At 42.5% G+C, this 17,420-nt stretch overlaps 1 protein-coding gene across 2 annotated transcripts in view; it reads right to left on the reverse strand.

Annotated features, from left to right (window-relative positions):
• Positions 1–893: 893 nt before the first annotated feature.
• LOC112227106 (serine/threonine-protein kinase N2) overlaps positions 894–17,420 on the reverse strand; it is a 39,040-nt gene continuing 22,513 nt past the window's right edge. For both annotated transcript variants that reach the window (XM_024391949.2, XM_042307842.1), the window contains exons 7-22: positions 17,101–17,286; positions 16,555–16,664; positions 16,135–16,278; positions 15,833–15,908; positions 15,338–15,479; positions 15,012–15,138; positions 14,586–14,719; positions 13,983–14,058; positions 12,837–12,928; positions 11,691–11,867; positions 10,758–10,820; positions 10,590–10,666; positions 8,728–8,870; positions 3,512–3,619; positions 3,277–3,357; positions 894–3,057 (exon numbers count right to left, since the gene is read on the reverse strand). In XM_024391949.2, coding sequence (XP_024247717.1) covers positions 2,854–3,057; positions 3,277–3,357; positions 3,512–3,619; positions 8,728–8,870; positions 10,590–10,666; positions 10,758–10,820; positions 11,691–11,867; positions 12,837–12,928; positions 13,983–14,058; positions 14,586–14,719; positions 15,012–15,138; positions 15,338–15,479; positions 15,833–15,908; positions 16,135–16,278; positions 16,555–16,664; positions 17,101–17,286 — 1,940 coding nt within the window. In that variant the 3' untranslated portion in view covers positions 894–2,853. The remainder of the gene's footprint in view (positions 3,058–3,276; positions 3,358–3,511; positions 3,620–8,727; positions 8,871–10,589; positions 10,667–10,757; positions 10,821–11,690; positions 11,868–12,836; positions 12,929–13,982; positions 14,059–14,585; positions 14,720–15,011; positions 15,139–15,337; positions 15,480–15,832; positions 15,909–16,134; positions 16,279–16,554; positions 16,665–17,100; positions 17,287–17,420) is intronic.

A 17,420-nucleotide genomic window follows, 5' to 3' on the forward strand; every position in this document is an offset into this window, starting at 1 on the left:
GCTTGTAGGCCGCTCTCAGCCTATTGCGGACAGTCTGAGCACTGATGGAGGGGTTGTGCGTTCCTGGTGTAACTCGGGCAGTTGTTGCCATCCTGTACCTGTCCCGCAGGTATGATGTTCAGATGTACCAATCCTTTGCAGGTGGTTACGTGGTCTGCCACTGCGAGGACGATCAGCTGTCCGTCCTGTCTCCCTGTAGCGCTGTCTTAGGCGTGCCACCGCTACGGACATTGCAATTTATTGCCCTGGCCGCATCTACAGTCCTCATGCCTCCTTGCAGCATGCCTAAGGCACGTTCACGCAGATGAGAAGGGACCCTGGGCATCTTTCTTTTGGTGTTTTCCAGAGTCCGTAGAAAATAACATTTTAAGACACTAGAGGCATAACTGTGACCTTAATTGTCTACCGTCTGTAAGCGTCTTAATGACCGTTCCACAGGTACATTGAACAAGCATGGGAAAACAGTGTTTAAACCCTTTACAATGAAGATCTGAAGTTATTTGGATTTTTACAAATTATCTTTGAAAGACAGGGTCCTGAAAAAGGGACGTTTTTTTTGTTGCTGTTTATTTGCAATGTTATGCTGTAGCTTAACAAGGGGAACTTGTGCTCAATGCTTCACCTTCATTAAAGGTAACTTAGTCTCTTTACTATACTTCTGAGGTTTTAGTTATCCACTTACCTCAAAGCCAGATCACTCCTTGCTGACTTCAGTAAGATGCACTCTGGGTCATGGATGAACAGTGGACTGCTGTAGTATGTTCATGGACAGTTCTATTGGGCATGTTGCTCTTCACACCATGGAAGAGATTCTCAAAGCAAAGAGACCAGGACATAACATGGGCTTGAAAGTGATGTGCTCACGCCAATAGAATACAATATGCAAAAGGTAGCACAACTATTAAAAACATTTAATTTGTGCATTCATGATAGGCGACAAACCCCAACAAGCAAAATGCTTCTTTACACCAGGACCAACAGTCGTGTAACTTCAATGTGGTGTACCATTCAAAAAAGCTTGAGCGTGTTGCAAAAACAGACGAGCGGCCATTCAAACACTGGGACAAATAACTTTGTACAACCTATTTTCATAATTACACTAAACATAGATCATAAAAAAATACCTATTGATAGTGCTATCAGCTTAATTGTGTGTATATACATATGCCCTCTCCTGTAGTGATTCATTTACATAGTCTGCACAAACTGGCACTAAGTTTAAGCTCCTGGGTAAAGATCTAGGGCCAGCTTCCCCAATCCTCCTAACCTGGAGGCAACTTCATCCTACACATTAGTTTGATCATACATCCATTACTGTTTCCATAGTCCCACTGTCAGGACTGAATGGATGAGTTTTGGTAATCAGCTGTATCAGTCACTTCAGATCCACCATTTGTCCAACTCTAATCATTGCAGGCTCTGGTATATTCAGTTAAAAGAATTGAGGTATCGAGGTTGGAATCAATTCCATTTCAAATCAGTTAATTCAGGTAGCGAATGGAAGTTCAACAGATTTTATACATCGAATTGAATTATAATGGAACTGACCCACTCTGTTAGAAATGCTAGAATAATTGATTCTATCCACAAGAGCACAATATTGCTAGCTGAATGCATTGTTATCCCCCAATAACTAAATCTGGGGCTGTATAGCGCTGAGTACGAGTGCTGATCCAGGATCAGGTTCCCCTGTTCATGTAATCCTTTTCATTGTGATCTAAAAGGCATAACTGATCCTAAGTCAGACACTTGATTCATATGCTTAATGGTGCTAGGAACCCGCCAGAGGGAGCCATGTCGGACAAGTCTCCATATTGTGTGCACCTTACAAATGACAACGTTTAAAGCGGCAGTCGCCTTTGTCTCTAGAACTTTGCTCTACTGCTTAATTATTTTCCCTCCAACATCCTTATAGCATTACATAGTGAAACACGGCCCTGTATGCTAGTAAATGAGGGATAGTTGCAGTACCTTGAGGGCTAACACTGGGTGCACTACTTTGTCTAATGATCATCTGTTTTAAAATAAAACATTTCTGCACTCTATTCTTTGAGAGTGAGCCAGCTCTTAGCTTTGCTAGCAGAAACAGGAAGGCATTCTTTAAAAACGGTGGGAGGGTTCTCCCTGCATTGTTGCAAAGGGCCCGTAACTAGGCCCGTAACTAAGCATTTCACTGTTAGTCCACACCGGTTGTTTACGAAGCATGTGACAAATAAGTGTGGGTGGGGGAGATGACAAGGATCAGTTAGAAGGGAGCCCTTACTTTGGCTTTCAAGTCAAAAGGCAGTAGTAGTCAAGATGTGTCGTCTTTAACCTCACGTGAGAGTTCAGTGATAAATGCTTAAAACACTTATAATACAATATGGCAGACCTTACAGAGAGAAGTCATTTAGTTATGGCTTGAGAAATGACTCGTTAATACGGATGAATAATATTCTGTACATGATAAAAAATAAAAGACTGACTATGAATAACATGATGTTGCCGGTGTTTCCTTTGACATAGTTCATATGAAAACCTCAGTGGTCAGACAATAGACAACATGCGCTGGAGGCCTCCTCCTCCCTCTTCTCTCAAAATTCTCAGAAGAAAAGCAAAATATAATCTCTTCTTGTTAAAAAAAAAGTTCTTCATTTTGTTAAAAAATAAACAAGGGTGCTGGGTTGTGGAGTCGGGGGGGTCTTTCAATGACACAGAGTGCGCCCGAAGGCTGGAAGAGCGATGTTTCGCCTCCCTCAACATTTGTTTGGAAAAAAGCCTTTTTTTCAAATGTGAGCTACAGTCAGTCAGCGCTGTGTTGTTTGGTTCACTGTGTGTGTTTGTTCAACGTGTTAGGAGGAGGGAGAAGGGGGGCTAACACCAGTCTGCGATGTAGTCAAAGTCTGAGAACATGTCCTGCTCATTCTTGCTGAGCGCCCTGGGTTCTCTGGGCGGGGTCAGGATGGGTGCTTCTGAGGTAAATTCGTTGTCGAAGTTGCTGACGTCGTTGGAGTTCTGGATGGTCGGCACAAACGGAGGCTTCACCTTCTTGGACAGTAGTCCGTTCCAATCCATATTCTGGGGGGAGAAAGGAAGGAGAAAATTTATGAAAGAGGGAACTTAGGTCAACTATCATGACAGACATGTATTGAATCGTCTACCTTGAGGGAAAAAAAGCTAATGACAACCAAGATAAGTAGACACAGTCCACATTACCTGTAATCAAGGCTGTTTTGGTTTACAATATCAAAACAGATCAAATATATACAATTTAAATAAAAACCACTTTCAACTTACTCTGAAGAACAGATGTTTCTTTACTTCTTCTGCGTCTCGTTCTCCTGCCCCAAGACGTCTTTCTGGACTCCTCCTCAAAAGCTACAAACAAAAAGACCATAACAAAGCAGAGTAAACATTAAAGCTGTGTTCACACTTTTGACAGCTGATAGCAGTCATTTGAGGTGTTGTGTAAAGGTCAATCTGAAGTGACTGCACCATTTGAAGTTAGTAGTAGAACTTCACCAGAACCCACCCTTCTCATGATGGAGATGGCCTCTGTTGAGAGGAACCTTGGGTAGCGGACTTCATCGTTGACGATGCTGTCAAACACCTCCTCCTCATCGTCCCCAGGGAATGGAGACTGGGACGGGGGAAAAACACAGATTTTTGCACATACAGTCAATGATTGAAAATGCTATTTTCTTTTATATGGACAAGTACTGACCAGGTCAGCTACAATGGGACAAAAAAGTATTTAGTCAGCCACCAATTGTGCAAGTTCTCCCACTTAAAAAGATGAGAGGCCTGTAATGTTCATCATAGGTACACTTCAACTATGACAGACAAAAAAATGAGAAAAAAAATCCAGAAAATCACATTGTGTGAATTTATTTGCAAATTATGGTGGAAAATAAGTATTTGGTCACCTACAAACAAGCAAGATTTCTGGCTCTCACAGACCTGTAACTTCTTCTTTAAGAGGCGCCTCTGTCCTCCACTCATTATCTGTATTAATGGCACCTGTTTGAACTTGTTATCAGTATAAAAGACACCTGTCCACAACCTCAAACAGTCACACTCCAAACTCTACTATGGCCAAGACCAAAGAGCTGTCAAAGGACACCAGAAACAAAATTGTAGACCTGCACCAGGCTGGGAAGACTGAATCTGCAATAGTTATGCAGCTTGGTTTGAAGAAATCAACTGTGGGAGCAATTATTAGGAAATGGAAGACATACAAGACCACTGATAATCTCCCTCGATCTGGGGCTCCACGCAAGATCTCACAAGAGCGGTGAGCAAAAATCCCAGAACCACACGGGGGGACCTAGTGAATGACCTGCAGAGAGCTGGGACCAAAGTAACAAAGCCTACCATCAGTAACACACTACGCCGCCAGGGACTCAAATCCTGCAGTGCCAGACGTGTCCCCCTGCTTAAGCCAGTACATGTCCAGGCCCGTCTGAAGTTTTCTAGAGAGCATTTGGATGATCCAGGAGAAGATTGGGAGAATGTCATATGATCAGATGAAACCAAAATATAACTTTTTGGTAAAAACTCAACTCGTCATGTTTGGAGGACAAAGAATGCTGAGTTGCATCCAAAGAACACCATACCTACTGTGAAGCATGGGGGTGGAAACATCATGCTTTGGGGCTGTTTTTCTGCAAAGGGACCAGGGCGACTGATCCGTGTAAAGGAAAGAATGAATGGGGCCATGTATCGTGAGATTTTGAGTGAAAACCTTCCATCAGCAAGGGCATTGAAGATGAAACGTGGCTGGGTCTTTCAGCATGACAATGATCCCAAACACACCACCCGGGCAACGAAGGAGTGGCTTCGTAAGAAGCATTTCAAGGTCCTGGAGTGGCCTAGCCAGTCTCCAGATCTCAACCCCATAGAAAATCTTTGGAGGGAGTTGAAAGTCTGTGTTGCCCAGCAACAGCCCCAAAACGTCACTGCTCTAGAGGAGATCTGCATGGAGGAATGGGCCAAAATACCAGCAACAGTGTGTGAAAAACTTGTGAAGACTTACAGAAAACATTTGACCTCTGTCATTGCCAAAAAAAGAGTATTGAAATAAACTTTTGTTATTGACCAAATACTTATTTTCCAACATAATTTGCTAATAAATTCATTAAAAAATTCTACAATGTGATTTTCTGGATTTTTTTTCTAATTTTGTCTGTCATAGTTGAAGTGTACCTATGATGAAAATTACAGGCTTCTCATCTTTTTAAGTGGGATAACATGCACAATTGGTGGCTGACTAAATACTTTTTTGCCCCACTGTATGTACAGTTCAAGTCAGAAGTTTACATACACTTAGGTTGGAGTCATTAAAACTTGTTTTTCCACTCCAATCACTCCACAAATTCCTTGTTAACAAACTATAGTTTGGGCAAGTCGGTTAGGACATCTACTTTATGCATGACACAAGTAATTTCTCTAACAATTGTTTACAGACAGATTATTTCACTGTATCACAATTCCAGTGGGTCAGAGGTTTACATACACCAAGTTTACTGTGCCTTTAAACAGCCTGGAAAATTCCAGAAAATTATGTTAATGCTTTAGAAGCTTCTGATTGGCTAATTGACATCATTTGAGTCCATGTATTTCAAGGCCTACCTTCAAACTCAGTGCCTCCTTGCTTGACATCATGGGAAAAAAATCAAACAAGACAAAAACAATTGTAGACCTCCGCAAGTCTGGTTCATCCTTGGGAACAATTTCCAAATGCCTGAAGGTACCACATTCATCTGTATAAACAATAGTATGCAAGTATAAACACCACAGGACCACGCAGCCATCATACCGCTCAGAAAGGAGACGCATTCTGTCTCCAAGAGATTAACGTACTTTGGTGCGAAAAGTGCAAATCAATCCCAGAACAACAGCAAAGGACCTTGTGAAGATGGAGGAAACAGGTACAAAAGTATCTATATCCACAGTAAAACGAGTTCTATATCAACTTAACCTGAAAGGCCGCTTAGCAAGGAAGAAGCCACTGCTCCAAAACCACCATAAAAAAGCCAGACTACAGTTTGCAACTGCACATGGTGACAAAGATTGTACTTTTTGGAGAAATGTCCTCTGGTCTGATGAAACAAAAATAGAACTGTTTGGCCATAATGACCATCGTTATGTTTGGAGGAAAAAGGGGAACGCTTGCAAGCCGAAGAACACTATCCCAACCGTGAAACACGGGGGTGGCAGCAACATGTTGTGGGGATGCTTTGCTGTAGGAGGAACTGGTGTACTTCACAAAATAGATGGCATCATGAGGAAGGGAAATTCTGTCGATAAATTAAAGCAACATCTCAAGACATCAGTCAGGAAGTTAAAGCTTGGTCACAAATGGGTCTTCTAAATGGACAATGACCCCAAGCATACTTCCAAAGTGGTGGCAAAATGGCTTAAGGACAACAAAGTCAAGATATTGGAGTGGCCATCACACAGACCTGACCTCAATCCTATAGAACATTTGTGGGAAGAACTGAATTAGTCTGTGCGAGCAAGGAGGCCTACAAACCTGACTTGGTTACACCAGCTGTGTCAGGAGGAATGGGCCAAAATTCACCCAACTTATTGTGGGAAGCTTGTGGAAGGCTACCTGAAACGTTTGACCCAAGCTAAATAATTTAAAGGCAACGCTACCAAATACTAATTGAGTGTATGTAAACTTCTGACCCACTGGGAATGTGATGAAAGAAATAAAAGCTGAAATAAATCACTCTACTATTATTCTGACATTTCACATTCTGAAAATAAAGTGGCGATCCTAACTGACCTAAGACAGGGAATTTTTACTAGGTTTCAATGTCAGGAATTGTGAAAAAGTGAGTTTAAATGTATTTGGCTAAGGTGTATGTAAACTTCCGACTTCAACTGTATTTAATGTTAGAATAGTCATGACAATTGTAGTTTTGTGATAGTTTTTTTTGCCATTATCATCTTGTCAATTCAATTCTAAAAATGTAAAAACAGTATAATACACATTATCAGTCAAATGTTTAGACACCTACTCATTTCAAGGGCTTCTTCATTTTCTACATTGTGGAATAATAAACTATGAAATAACACATATGGAATCATGTAGTAACCAAAAACACTATTTTATATTCTTCAAAGTAGCCACCCTTTGCCTTGATGACAGCTTTGCACACTCTTGGCATTCTCTCAATCAGCTTAATGAGGAATGCTTTTCCAACAGTCTTGAAGGAGTTCCCACATATGCTGAGCACTTGTTGGCTGCTTTTCCTTCACTCTGCAGTCCAACTCATCCCAACACTCAATTGGGTTGAGGTCAGGGTGATTGTGGAGGCCAGGTCATCTGATGCAGCACTCCATTACTCTCCTTCTTGGTCAAATAGCCCTTACACAGCCTGGAGGTGTGTTGGGTCATTGTCCTGTTGAAAAACAAATGATAGTCCCCCTAAGCATAAACCAGATGGGATATCACTGCAGAATGCTGTGGTAGCCATGCTGGTTAAGAGTGCCTTGAATTCTAAATAAATCACTGACGTGTCACCAGCAAAGCACCAACACGCCTCCTCCTCCATGCTTCACGGTGGGAACCACACATGCAGAGTTCATCCTTTCACCTACTCTGGTTCTCACAAAGACACGACAGTCAGAACCAAAAATCTCAAATTTGGACTCATCAGACCAAAGGACATATTTCCACCAGTCTAATGTCCATTGCTCATGATTCTTGGCCCAAGCAAGTCTTCTTATTATTAGTGTCCTTTAGTAGTGATTTCTTTGCAGCAATTCAACCATGAAGGCCTGATGGGGCTCCCGATTGGTGCAGCGGTCTAAGGCACTGCATCTCAGTGCAAGAGGCGTCACTACAGACGCTAGTTCGATCCAGGGCTGTATCACAACCGACCGTGATCAGGAGTCCCATAGGGCAGCGCATTAATTGGCCCTGCGTCCGGGTTAGGCAGTCATTGTAAATAAGAATTTGTTCTTAACTGACTTGCCTAGTTAAATAAAAAACTAAATTAACATAGTCTCCTCTGAACACTTCATGTTGAGATGTATCTGTTCCTTGAACTCTGTGAAGCCTTTATTTGGGCTGCAATCTGATGTGCAGTTAACTCTAATGAACGTATCCTCTGCAGCAGAGGTAACTGAGTATTCCTTTCCTGTGGCAGTCCTTATGAGAGCCAGTTTCATCATAGCGCCTGATAGTTTTTGCGATTGACTGACCTTCATGTCTTAAAGTAATGATGGGCTGACTATCTTTTCGCTTTGTTTATTTGAGCTGTTCTTGCCATAACATGGACTTGGTATTTTACCAAATAGGGCTATAATCGGTATACCACCCCTACCTTGTCACAACACAACTGACTGGCTCAAACGCATTAAGAAAGAAAGAAATTCCACAAATTAACTTTGACAAAGCACACCTGTTAATTGAAATGCATTCCAGGTGACTACCTCATGAAGCTGGTTGAGAGAATGCCAAGAGTGTGCAAAGCTGTCATCAAGGCAAAGGGTGGCTACTTTGAAGAATCTAAAATATTCCATGTGTTATTTCATAGTTTTGATGTCTTCACTATTATTCTACAATGTAGAAAATAGTAAAAATTAAAAAAAACTCTGGATTGAGTAGGTGTTCTAAAACTTTTGACTGGTACTGTATATATATATATATTGGAGTTGACCAAATATTGGCCAGCTTTAAGAGCCGTAGTATTGAGTAGGTATGCATCCATATGACAAGTGAGAACCACTAACCTCTCCAACCAGCATCTCAAAGACGAGGACCCCCAGACCCCACCAGTCCACAGCACGCGTGTATGATGTCTCCGTCAGAACCTCTGGGGCCAGGAACTCAGGAGTACCACAAAACGTGCTGGTGCGGTCCCTGAACCCCATTCCTGCCAGAATACACATAACCATGATACATGTATGGAGACTTTACCGTCCAGCCAGACATGGAAATCTGACACCCACATACGTTTCAGATCAGCATATTGTGCATTCAGAAGGTATTTAGACCCCTTGACTTTTTCCACATTTTGTTATGTTTACAGCCCTTTTCTGAAATGGATTAAATAGTTTCCCCCCCTCAACCTACACATAGTACCCCATAATGACAAAGCAACAAAAAATTGGTAACGAAAAACCCAGAAATATCACATTTCTTTAAGTATTCAGACCCTTTAAATAGGTACATTGTTGAAGCTTCTTTGGCAGCGATTACAGCCTCGAGTCTTCTTGGGTATGATGATTCATGTTGGCACACCTGTACTTGGGGAGTTTCTCCAATTCTTCTCTGCAGATCCTCTCAAACTCTGTCAGGTTGGATGGGGAGCATTGCTGCGTAGCTATTTTCAGGTCTCTCCAGAGATATTAGATCAGGTGTAAGTCCATGCTCAGGCTGGGCCACTCAAGGACATTCAAAAACGTGTCCCAAAGCCACTACTGCGTTGTCTTGGCTGTGTGCTTAGGGTCGTTGTCCTGTTGGAAGGTGAGCCTTAGTCAGAGGTCCTGAGTGCTCTGGAGCAGGTTTTCATCAAGTATCTCTCTGTACTTTGCTCCGATCATCTTTCCTGACTAGTCTCCCTGCCACTGAAAAACATACCCACAGCATGATGCTGCCACCACCATGATTCACCGTAGGGATGGTGCCAGGTTTCCTCAAGACACGACACTTGGCATTCATGTCAAAGAGTTTAACCTTGGTTTCATCAGGTCAGAGTCCTTTAGGTGCCTTTTGGCAAAATCCAAGAGGGCTGTCATGTGCCGTTTACTGAGGAGTGGCCACTCTGCCATAAAGACCTGATTGGGGGAGTGCTGCAGAGATGGTTGTCCTTCTGGAAGGTTCTCCCATCTCCACAGAGGAACTCTGGAGCTCTGTGAGATGAACATTTGGTTCTTGGTCACCTCCCTGACCAAGGCCTTTCTTCCCCCGATTGCTGTTTGGCCAGGCAGCCAGCTCTAGAAAGAGTCTTGGTGGTTCCAAACATCTTCCATTTAAGAATGATGGAGGTCACTGTGTTCTTGCTGCAGAAATGTTTTGGTACCCTTCCCCAGATCGGTGCGACACAATTCTGTCTCGGAGCTCTAGGGACAATTCATTTGACCTCATGGCTTAGTTTATGCTCTGACATGCACTGCCAACTGTGGGACCTTATATAGACTGGTGTGCGCCTTCCCAAATCATGTCCAATCAATTGAATTTACCCTCAGACTCCAAATCAAATTGTAGAAAGAGCTCAGGATGACCAATGGAAACAGAATGCACCTGAACTCAATTTCGAGTCTCATAGCAAAGGGTCTGTATAATTATGTAAATAAAATATTTTTAATTTTTAATACATTTGTTAAATCTTCTAAATACCTGCTTTTGCTTTGTCATTATGGGGTATTGTGCTTATATTGATGAGGACCTTTGTTTATTTAATCCATTTAAAAATATGCCTGTAACGTAACAAAATGTGGATAAAGTCAAGGGGTCTGAATACTTTCCAAATGCACTGTAGACCTTATATAGAGTCAGGGTAAGGATATTATACATTTATTTGACATTGAATGGTGTTGGAACAGTGAGAGATGGCATTAAGTTGAGGTTGAGTGGTTTTTGTCCTATTTACCCTCTTTGCAAAGGCCAAAGTCAGCTATTTTTACATAGCCCTCAGTGTCCAAGAGCAGATTGTCAAGCTTCAGATCTCTGAAAGTAAAACAAAAATAAATAAATCATGAGAATCCGTATCAATATATATAAGAGTATATATTCACCCAGTGAATGGAATTATTCGTACCTGTACACAATCTTATGTTCGTGTAAAAACTGTAATCCCAATACGACACAAGCTGCATAAAATCTACAAGAGAGAAAAAGAAGAAGAGTGGATTGCAGCAAGAAATCAGAGAAAAATTCAACGACTTTTTTCACTTCATGATTTAGCATTTCACTTAAAACAAGACTGTGGATATAGGAGGTGAGCACTTAAGATACTATTTCAAAGCAAATTGCACCAGAAAATAATCTTGACACAGAAACAAACGCTTTGGTGCTCACAAAGGAAGTGAACCTTCATATTACTACTAGACAAAAATACGTTAAAGATTAAATTCACAGTAGGGGAAATCGCCCCACTATCTGCCCCATGGCCATTAAGGTTTTTGTTTTGTTGACAAAGCAGAGCTGGGGAGCATCGCAGTAGAAGAAAAAAAATGGCAGTACATATGCTGCTGTTCTATCACGTGTGCAATGATGTCAGAGGGGGAAAAAACAACTGTGGCTTGCAGTAACTTCTGTTGTTGTAATATCACAAACAGACGTGGCAGTTTCATTCTTTTTTTTTAAAGGGGAAATCTGCAGTTGCTCCATCCATTTTTGGACTTATAATTGAATTATATGTACTGATTGATTCTTCCAGAATATAACATATAAATGCCTCATGAACTTAGTTAAACTGTAATATCCCATCAGAACCCAAAATATAAGATTGTTTTACCCCAATGTTTGTAAAACAAAGTAAATGTAAAACAAACATTATAAAACCTCAACATGGTTAAAACTATCATTTTGATATAATGGATGGTCAGTCCTTGTATAGGTAGGTCTATGAATTTGAGAGTGATTACATTTCTCAAGCCCCATCCCATAGCTTTTTAGCAAAACAGGGGCAGGAGGGGCTTTGTTATTGATTTCAGCTTTAAAGCATATAAATATAAAAAATGTCACTCACATGGCCCTGGGCTCAGAGAAGACGTCAGCGTGGATGTGCATCATCAGGTCTCCCCCGGCAGCATACTCCATGACGAAGCACACGTGCTCCAAAGTTTGGAAGCAGGCAAAGAGGTTGACCAGGAACGGGTGGCGCACGCTGTTCACCGCCTCAAATATACGCTTCTCACACATCAGACTGGGGGGGAGAGAGACCGAGAGACAAAGATGTAGGCCACTGATGCCTGGGCAAGAAAATCTATTTAATGCTACTTAAAATCCATGTGTAAATTAATTCCTGAAATGAAAGGAAATCAGACCAAACTTGTCTGAGCTGAGCTAATATTTTTCCCAGCAACAACTGTTAAAGGATTAATATGTAGAAATCGTTCTGCCAGTGTCTGATTGAAAAGCATTTAAAAAAAAATATTCACTTAATTTCAGTTTATTTGACAAAACAACCAATATATAGCGTAGAGCATTTACCAACCCGGTTCCTGGAGAGCTACCCTCCTGTAGGTTCACACTCCAACCCTGTTCCTTGAGAGCTACCATCCTATAGGTTTTCACTCCAACCCTGTTCCTGGAGAGCTACCATCCTGTAGGTTTTCACTCCAACCCTAATCTAGTGCAGCTGATTTATAATAGTTAGCTGGTTGATAAACCACATCAGTTTAGTTTTAACTAGGTTGGATTGAAAACCTACAGGAGGGTAGCTCTCTGGGTACAGGGCTGAATTGAAAACCTACAGGAGGGTAGCACCCTGGGTACAGGGCCGGAGAGACCTGTTTTAGAGAATCCTTGTACCATCTAAACCCCCTTGAAATGTCTTCAATAACCAAAAATATCTGGTATACAAAACAAAAATAAAAAGACACAAAAAATATGACACTAAAAGGACATAAAACGGACCTACCACTTACCAGGCTTGCTTTCCATGAGAATGACAGGTCTATAGCTCACCTTTCTTTGTGAATTTGGTCAGTTTGCGTACAAAGCTACATATTGCGCCCATATCAATGGACTTTCTTTTTGCTCGTAGTCAACTCTGAATTGATTTACGTGGCTAAACAAAGGTAAACTGTTCAGCTCATCAAACAAACAATTCAAAAGACATCAGTATCTTGGTTGAAGTGCACAGGTTGAGCCCCTTGGTTGAGCCCCTTACCTGTCCACCTCGTCACGAGCCACAATGTCTCCTTTCTTCAGGGCTTTGATGGCGAACATCTCTCCTGTGCTTTTATACTCGGCTAACAATACCTGTGAGAGGAGGGAAGAGAGGAGGAGGCATTTTAGGAAGGCTGGGTTGAGATTTTCAGTAAGAGCACCTCTCTCTAGAGCAGGGTTTCCTAAACTCAGTCCTAGGCATGTGCACATGCACACATCCGAGTGCACGTTTTGTTTTTTTGACCTAGCACTACACAGCTGATAAAACTAAATCAGATTGATGATGAGTTGGTTATTTTAAAATCAGCTGTGTAGTACTAGGGGAAAACTAAACATGCACCTAGGGAGGGTCCTAGGACCTCTAGAACAGGGACAAGTAACTTCAGTCCTCCGGGTTTCGATTGACTCCAATAATCAACTAATCATGATCTTCAGTTTAGAACGCAATTAGTTTAAATCAGCTGTGTTTGCTAGGGATGGAGAAAAAAGTGAGAGACCCCCCTGGCCCCCGAGGACTGGAGCAGAAGGGTTGAGAAAAAGGGAAGAGCAGGGCTCTCCAACCCTGTTCCTGGAGAGCTACCCTCCTGTAGGTTCACTCCAACCCTGTTCCTGGAGAGCTACCCTCCTGTAGGTTCACTCCAACCCTGTTCCTGGAGAGCTACCCTCCTGTAGGTTCACTCCAACCCTGTTCCTGGAGAGCTACCCTCCTGTAGGTTCACTCCAAACCTGCTCCTGGATAGCTACCCACCTGTAGGTTCACTCCAACCATAATCTTGCACACCTGATTCTAATAAGCTGGTTGATAAGATGAGTCAGAAGTTACAACTGGGGTTGGTGTGAAAACCTACAGAAGGGTAGCTCTCCTGGAACAGGGTTGGTGTGAAAACCTACAGAAGGGTAGCTCTCCTGGAACAGGGTTGGTGTGAAAACCTACAGAAGGGTAGCTCTCCTGGAACAGGGTTGGTGTGAAAACCTACAGAAGGGTAGCTCTCCTGGAACAGGGTTGGTGTGAAAACCTACAGAAGGGTAGCTCTCCTGGAACAGGGTTGGTGTGAAAACCTACAGAAGGGTAGCTCTCCTGGAACAGGGTTGGAGTGCCCTGGGATCGTGAAATGGGTTGAGTGTGGGTTGAGTGTGTGCCACGTACCTTTCCGAAATGACCACGACCAAGGACTGCAACACATTTAAAGTCTCTGAGACTAAACCGAAATTGTTCTTCTTCCCTGGAAATGGAGGTAGATATCATATATTCAATGGAAAAATACAGACAAACTAATGGTGTCCTGTGTGGCTCAGTTGGTAGAGCATGGTGCTTGCATACTAGGGTTGTGGGTTTGATTCCCACAGAGGACATCTACTGTAAGTCGTTCTGGATAAGAGCATCTGCTAAATGACTAAAATGCAAAACTTTTTTATTTATTGCTTTCAATAAGAAAATAAATAACCAATCAATTAAGAGGTAAAAACATGCACTTCCTCATGGAAGTTGGGAGCAATACACTGCCCCCAATAAATTAATTATAACCAATCAAACAAAAACAAACACCTATTAAAAAGTACGTCATGAATGAATCAGTTTCTTACAAAAATGTCCTCAAACAGTTAAAACAACAGTTGAGTCACAGATATTCACCCTATTTGAGAGTCAAAGAATCGCTGCTCTTGAACACATAATGAGTAATTATTTAGGATTTGTAAAATCAGTGACTCTGCGCAGTTCAACTGCAATGTAGTCGTCAGTGAGCTCTACCTTATCTCCTTCTGTATGGCTGTGAGCTCAAGGCCTGGAGGCTGGATCTCCTGCTCTGCTACCTTGTCTAGGTCTGACGACTTCACAGCTATGCTGTTCCTCTTGTTCAGGAAATCAAACGATGCCAGGGCGTCCTGCAACAGCATAACACACTTTTTAGGAGGATGGGGCAGCGTGGTTGTGTTCAGTGTGACACACTGTAACAAAATGTTTTGCAACAGAAAAAGTTTGTTCGGATTCAGGTAGTACAGCCCAGTTTCAAAACGTTTTCATTGAGCAAGACCCAGGTTTCCATTGACAGTTTTTTAATGTTTTAATTTGCTTGAGCTGGGATGACCATTCCCACTATCATAACCATTATCATATGTGACTACAGGTGCACTACTTCCTCTATCAGGCATCTCCATGGTAACCCCATATCCGTACCTGTACTTCCTCCTTGTCGGGCAGTTTGTTGTCCTGTGCCAGTGGTTCTCTGATGCCAGCGGGTACAGGGTAGTGCTTGGGCTCTTTGTCAAAGTCCAGCTTGGTCACCAACGGTTCACTGATGGGACTGGAAGGAAAGGTGCCACATCTTAATGAGAGAGTCTACAGACTGTATGTGTGAAGATGTTATGAAGGTCTCTGGCATTTGTGACAGTGTGTGTGTGTGTGTGCATGAGCACACAAACGCCCGTGTGAATTCATGCCTGTTATATATATATATATATATATATATATACACACACACACACACACACACACACACACACCTGGTGGGTGTTGGAGATCCTGGCAGACTGCTGGTCCCGGTCTCAGCCACCTGTGGGCTGACTGTGGGTAAGGCCCTTCTGACCAGGCGGCCCCAGGTGGCAATGTTTATGTTCATCTGAGGAGCACGCAGGAACGTCTTCCCTGAGGAGGGTCACAGGATAGGTCAGTGACACACTAACTTCCTTAACAGCGGTCACAAAGCCGGACAGGGAACACTAGTCCTCACAACACCCCTACAGAACCTATGACCGGGGGTGACTGTGGAAATCATCACCTCACCATTATTTGATTACCAATATTTAGTGTAAGAGACTGAATTAAGCCGTCCAAAAGAGGACAATAAATAGTGTCCTGAAAACCAAAGCAACTGTGTAATTTCTCAGACAAATTTAGATGTAATTAATATTTTCCATTAAAAACATAGTTTTTTTCTGTGGACCTCTTGTTGAGTATGAAGTAACTTGTATTCTGCTTCTCAGAAAATGACGAGTTACCTTGCTGCTTTGAGAAGATCTTTTTTTGTCTCTGCAGTTTGGGTCGCCGCTCAATGACAGGGGTGAAAAATGTGACCTGAACAAAAATTCATAGTTTGGAGGAGACATACAGGACACCCAAGCAAACAGGCTTCATCATAGGAAGGTATTGATAACTGGGTGGTGTTCATTAGGGCAAACACGGAAAATATTTAAAAACGCTAGCACCCGAAAACTAAAATGAGCGTTTCTTATTGGACAGTTCCAGGTAGTCCCTTTCAGTTAATTTACCACAACCCTGGTGTAGTGTCACTGTGGGATACCTCTGCAAACAGGGTTCCCTGAGGCTCCAGGTAGAGACACATGCCGTGACGCTGGTTGTCCAGGAAGTCCTCCAGTCGCAGGAACTTGACAGCACACAGCGAGCGCCAGTCTCTCCAGTACACCGATATCTCTAGCTCACGAGACTGCAGGTTAAACAATGCACACAAGGTCAAGCGCACACACACACACAAGGCAAAGTCAAGTATTCATAGGGCAACATTAACGTGGTGCACTGTGATTTCATTTGCAACCTTTCTTCCATACAAGGAGGAGATTATTTAACTAGCGTCTAGTGAACTGAGGAATCCACTAGTCTTCTCCTCATAACAAATACTGTTGTAGAAAATACCAAAATTAAACTGGCTGTCAGATAATGAGGTTTGCAATATGCTTATAAGTTAACTGTGTGTGTGTCATACCCTGTCCAGCTCCAATGTAAACTTCTGATCCCAGGACTGGTTACTGACAGGTCTCCAGTTGGTCTGTCCCACCACTGTATTGTCCAGCTTCAGCACAGCACTGATTTCATCTGGAGAGTAACAAAGATTTAATACCATTTCCTGCCAAAAATGTACATATTATAGTTCATACATGTGTTGTTCAAATGACATGACATTTAAATGAACACGATGATCTTCCTTTAGGATACACCTCATATAGAGTGCTATGGTTTCTGTATATTTATACTTCTGCTACAACTCATGCTCTCAAGCGGAGGGGATGATGGCAGCCGTAATCAGTCACTCGACAGGTTTCAGGTTTCTCCAATGTGCTTTTGTAAAGTGTGTATATGGCGGTGTCTGAAATGGGCCCTATATAGGGAACAGGGTGCCATTTCAGACAACTATGTATAAATATTGTACATTGTAAATTCCTGGATTTCTGATGGTGACAAAAAAGCTATCAATGGATTAAGTTATCGATGGAGGGCTAGTAGGAGAGACTGTTGGTGTTTGGAGACTCACTTGAGAGGTCTTCACTCTTGGAGAGGTTCCGTGCGCTGGCACCTCGGTTGCGATTCCCCCGGCTCATGAAGGAGGAGCGCGTCTCGCTGGGGCTCCAGCCAGGCAGCAGCACAGCACCGACTTTGGAACGACCCGGAACGTTCTCCAGCAGGTCCTGGCAGCCCATGAGCCTGACATCTAACGTGCCTGTGGGAGACCAGATGTTTTATCATAAAGTGATAGATTTTATGAGGCCAGGCTAAGCACAGCGCTACAGCACTATTGTTATGATATATTGGTAACTACAGACTTTAAAGACCGAAATCCCAAAATGCCAGTAC

The sequence above is a fragment of the Oncorhynchus tshawytscha genome, linkage group LG28 (assembly GCF_018296145.1).
Source record: "Oncorhynchus tshawytscha isolate Ot180627B linkage group LG28, Otsh_v2.0, whole genome shotgun sequence".
In the NCBI taxonomy this organism is placed as follows: domain Eukaryota; kingdom Metazoa; phylum Chordata; class Actinopteri; order Salmoniformes; family Salmonidae; genus Oncorhynchus; species Oncorhynchus tshawytscha.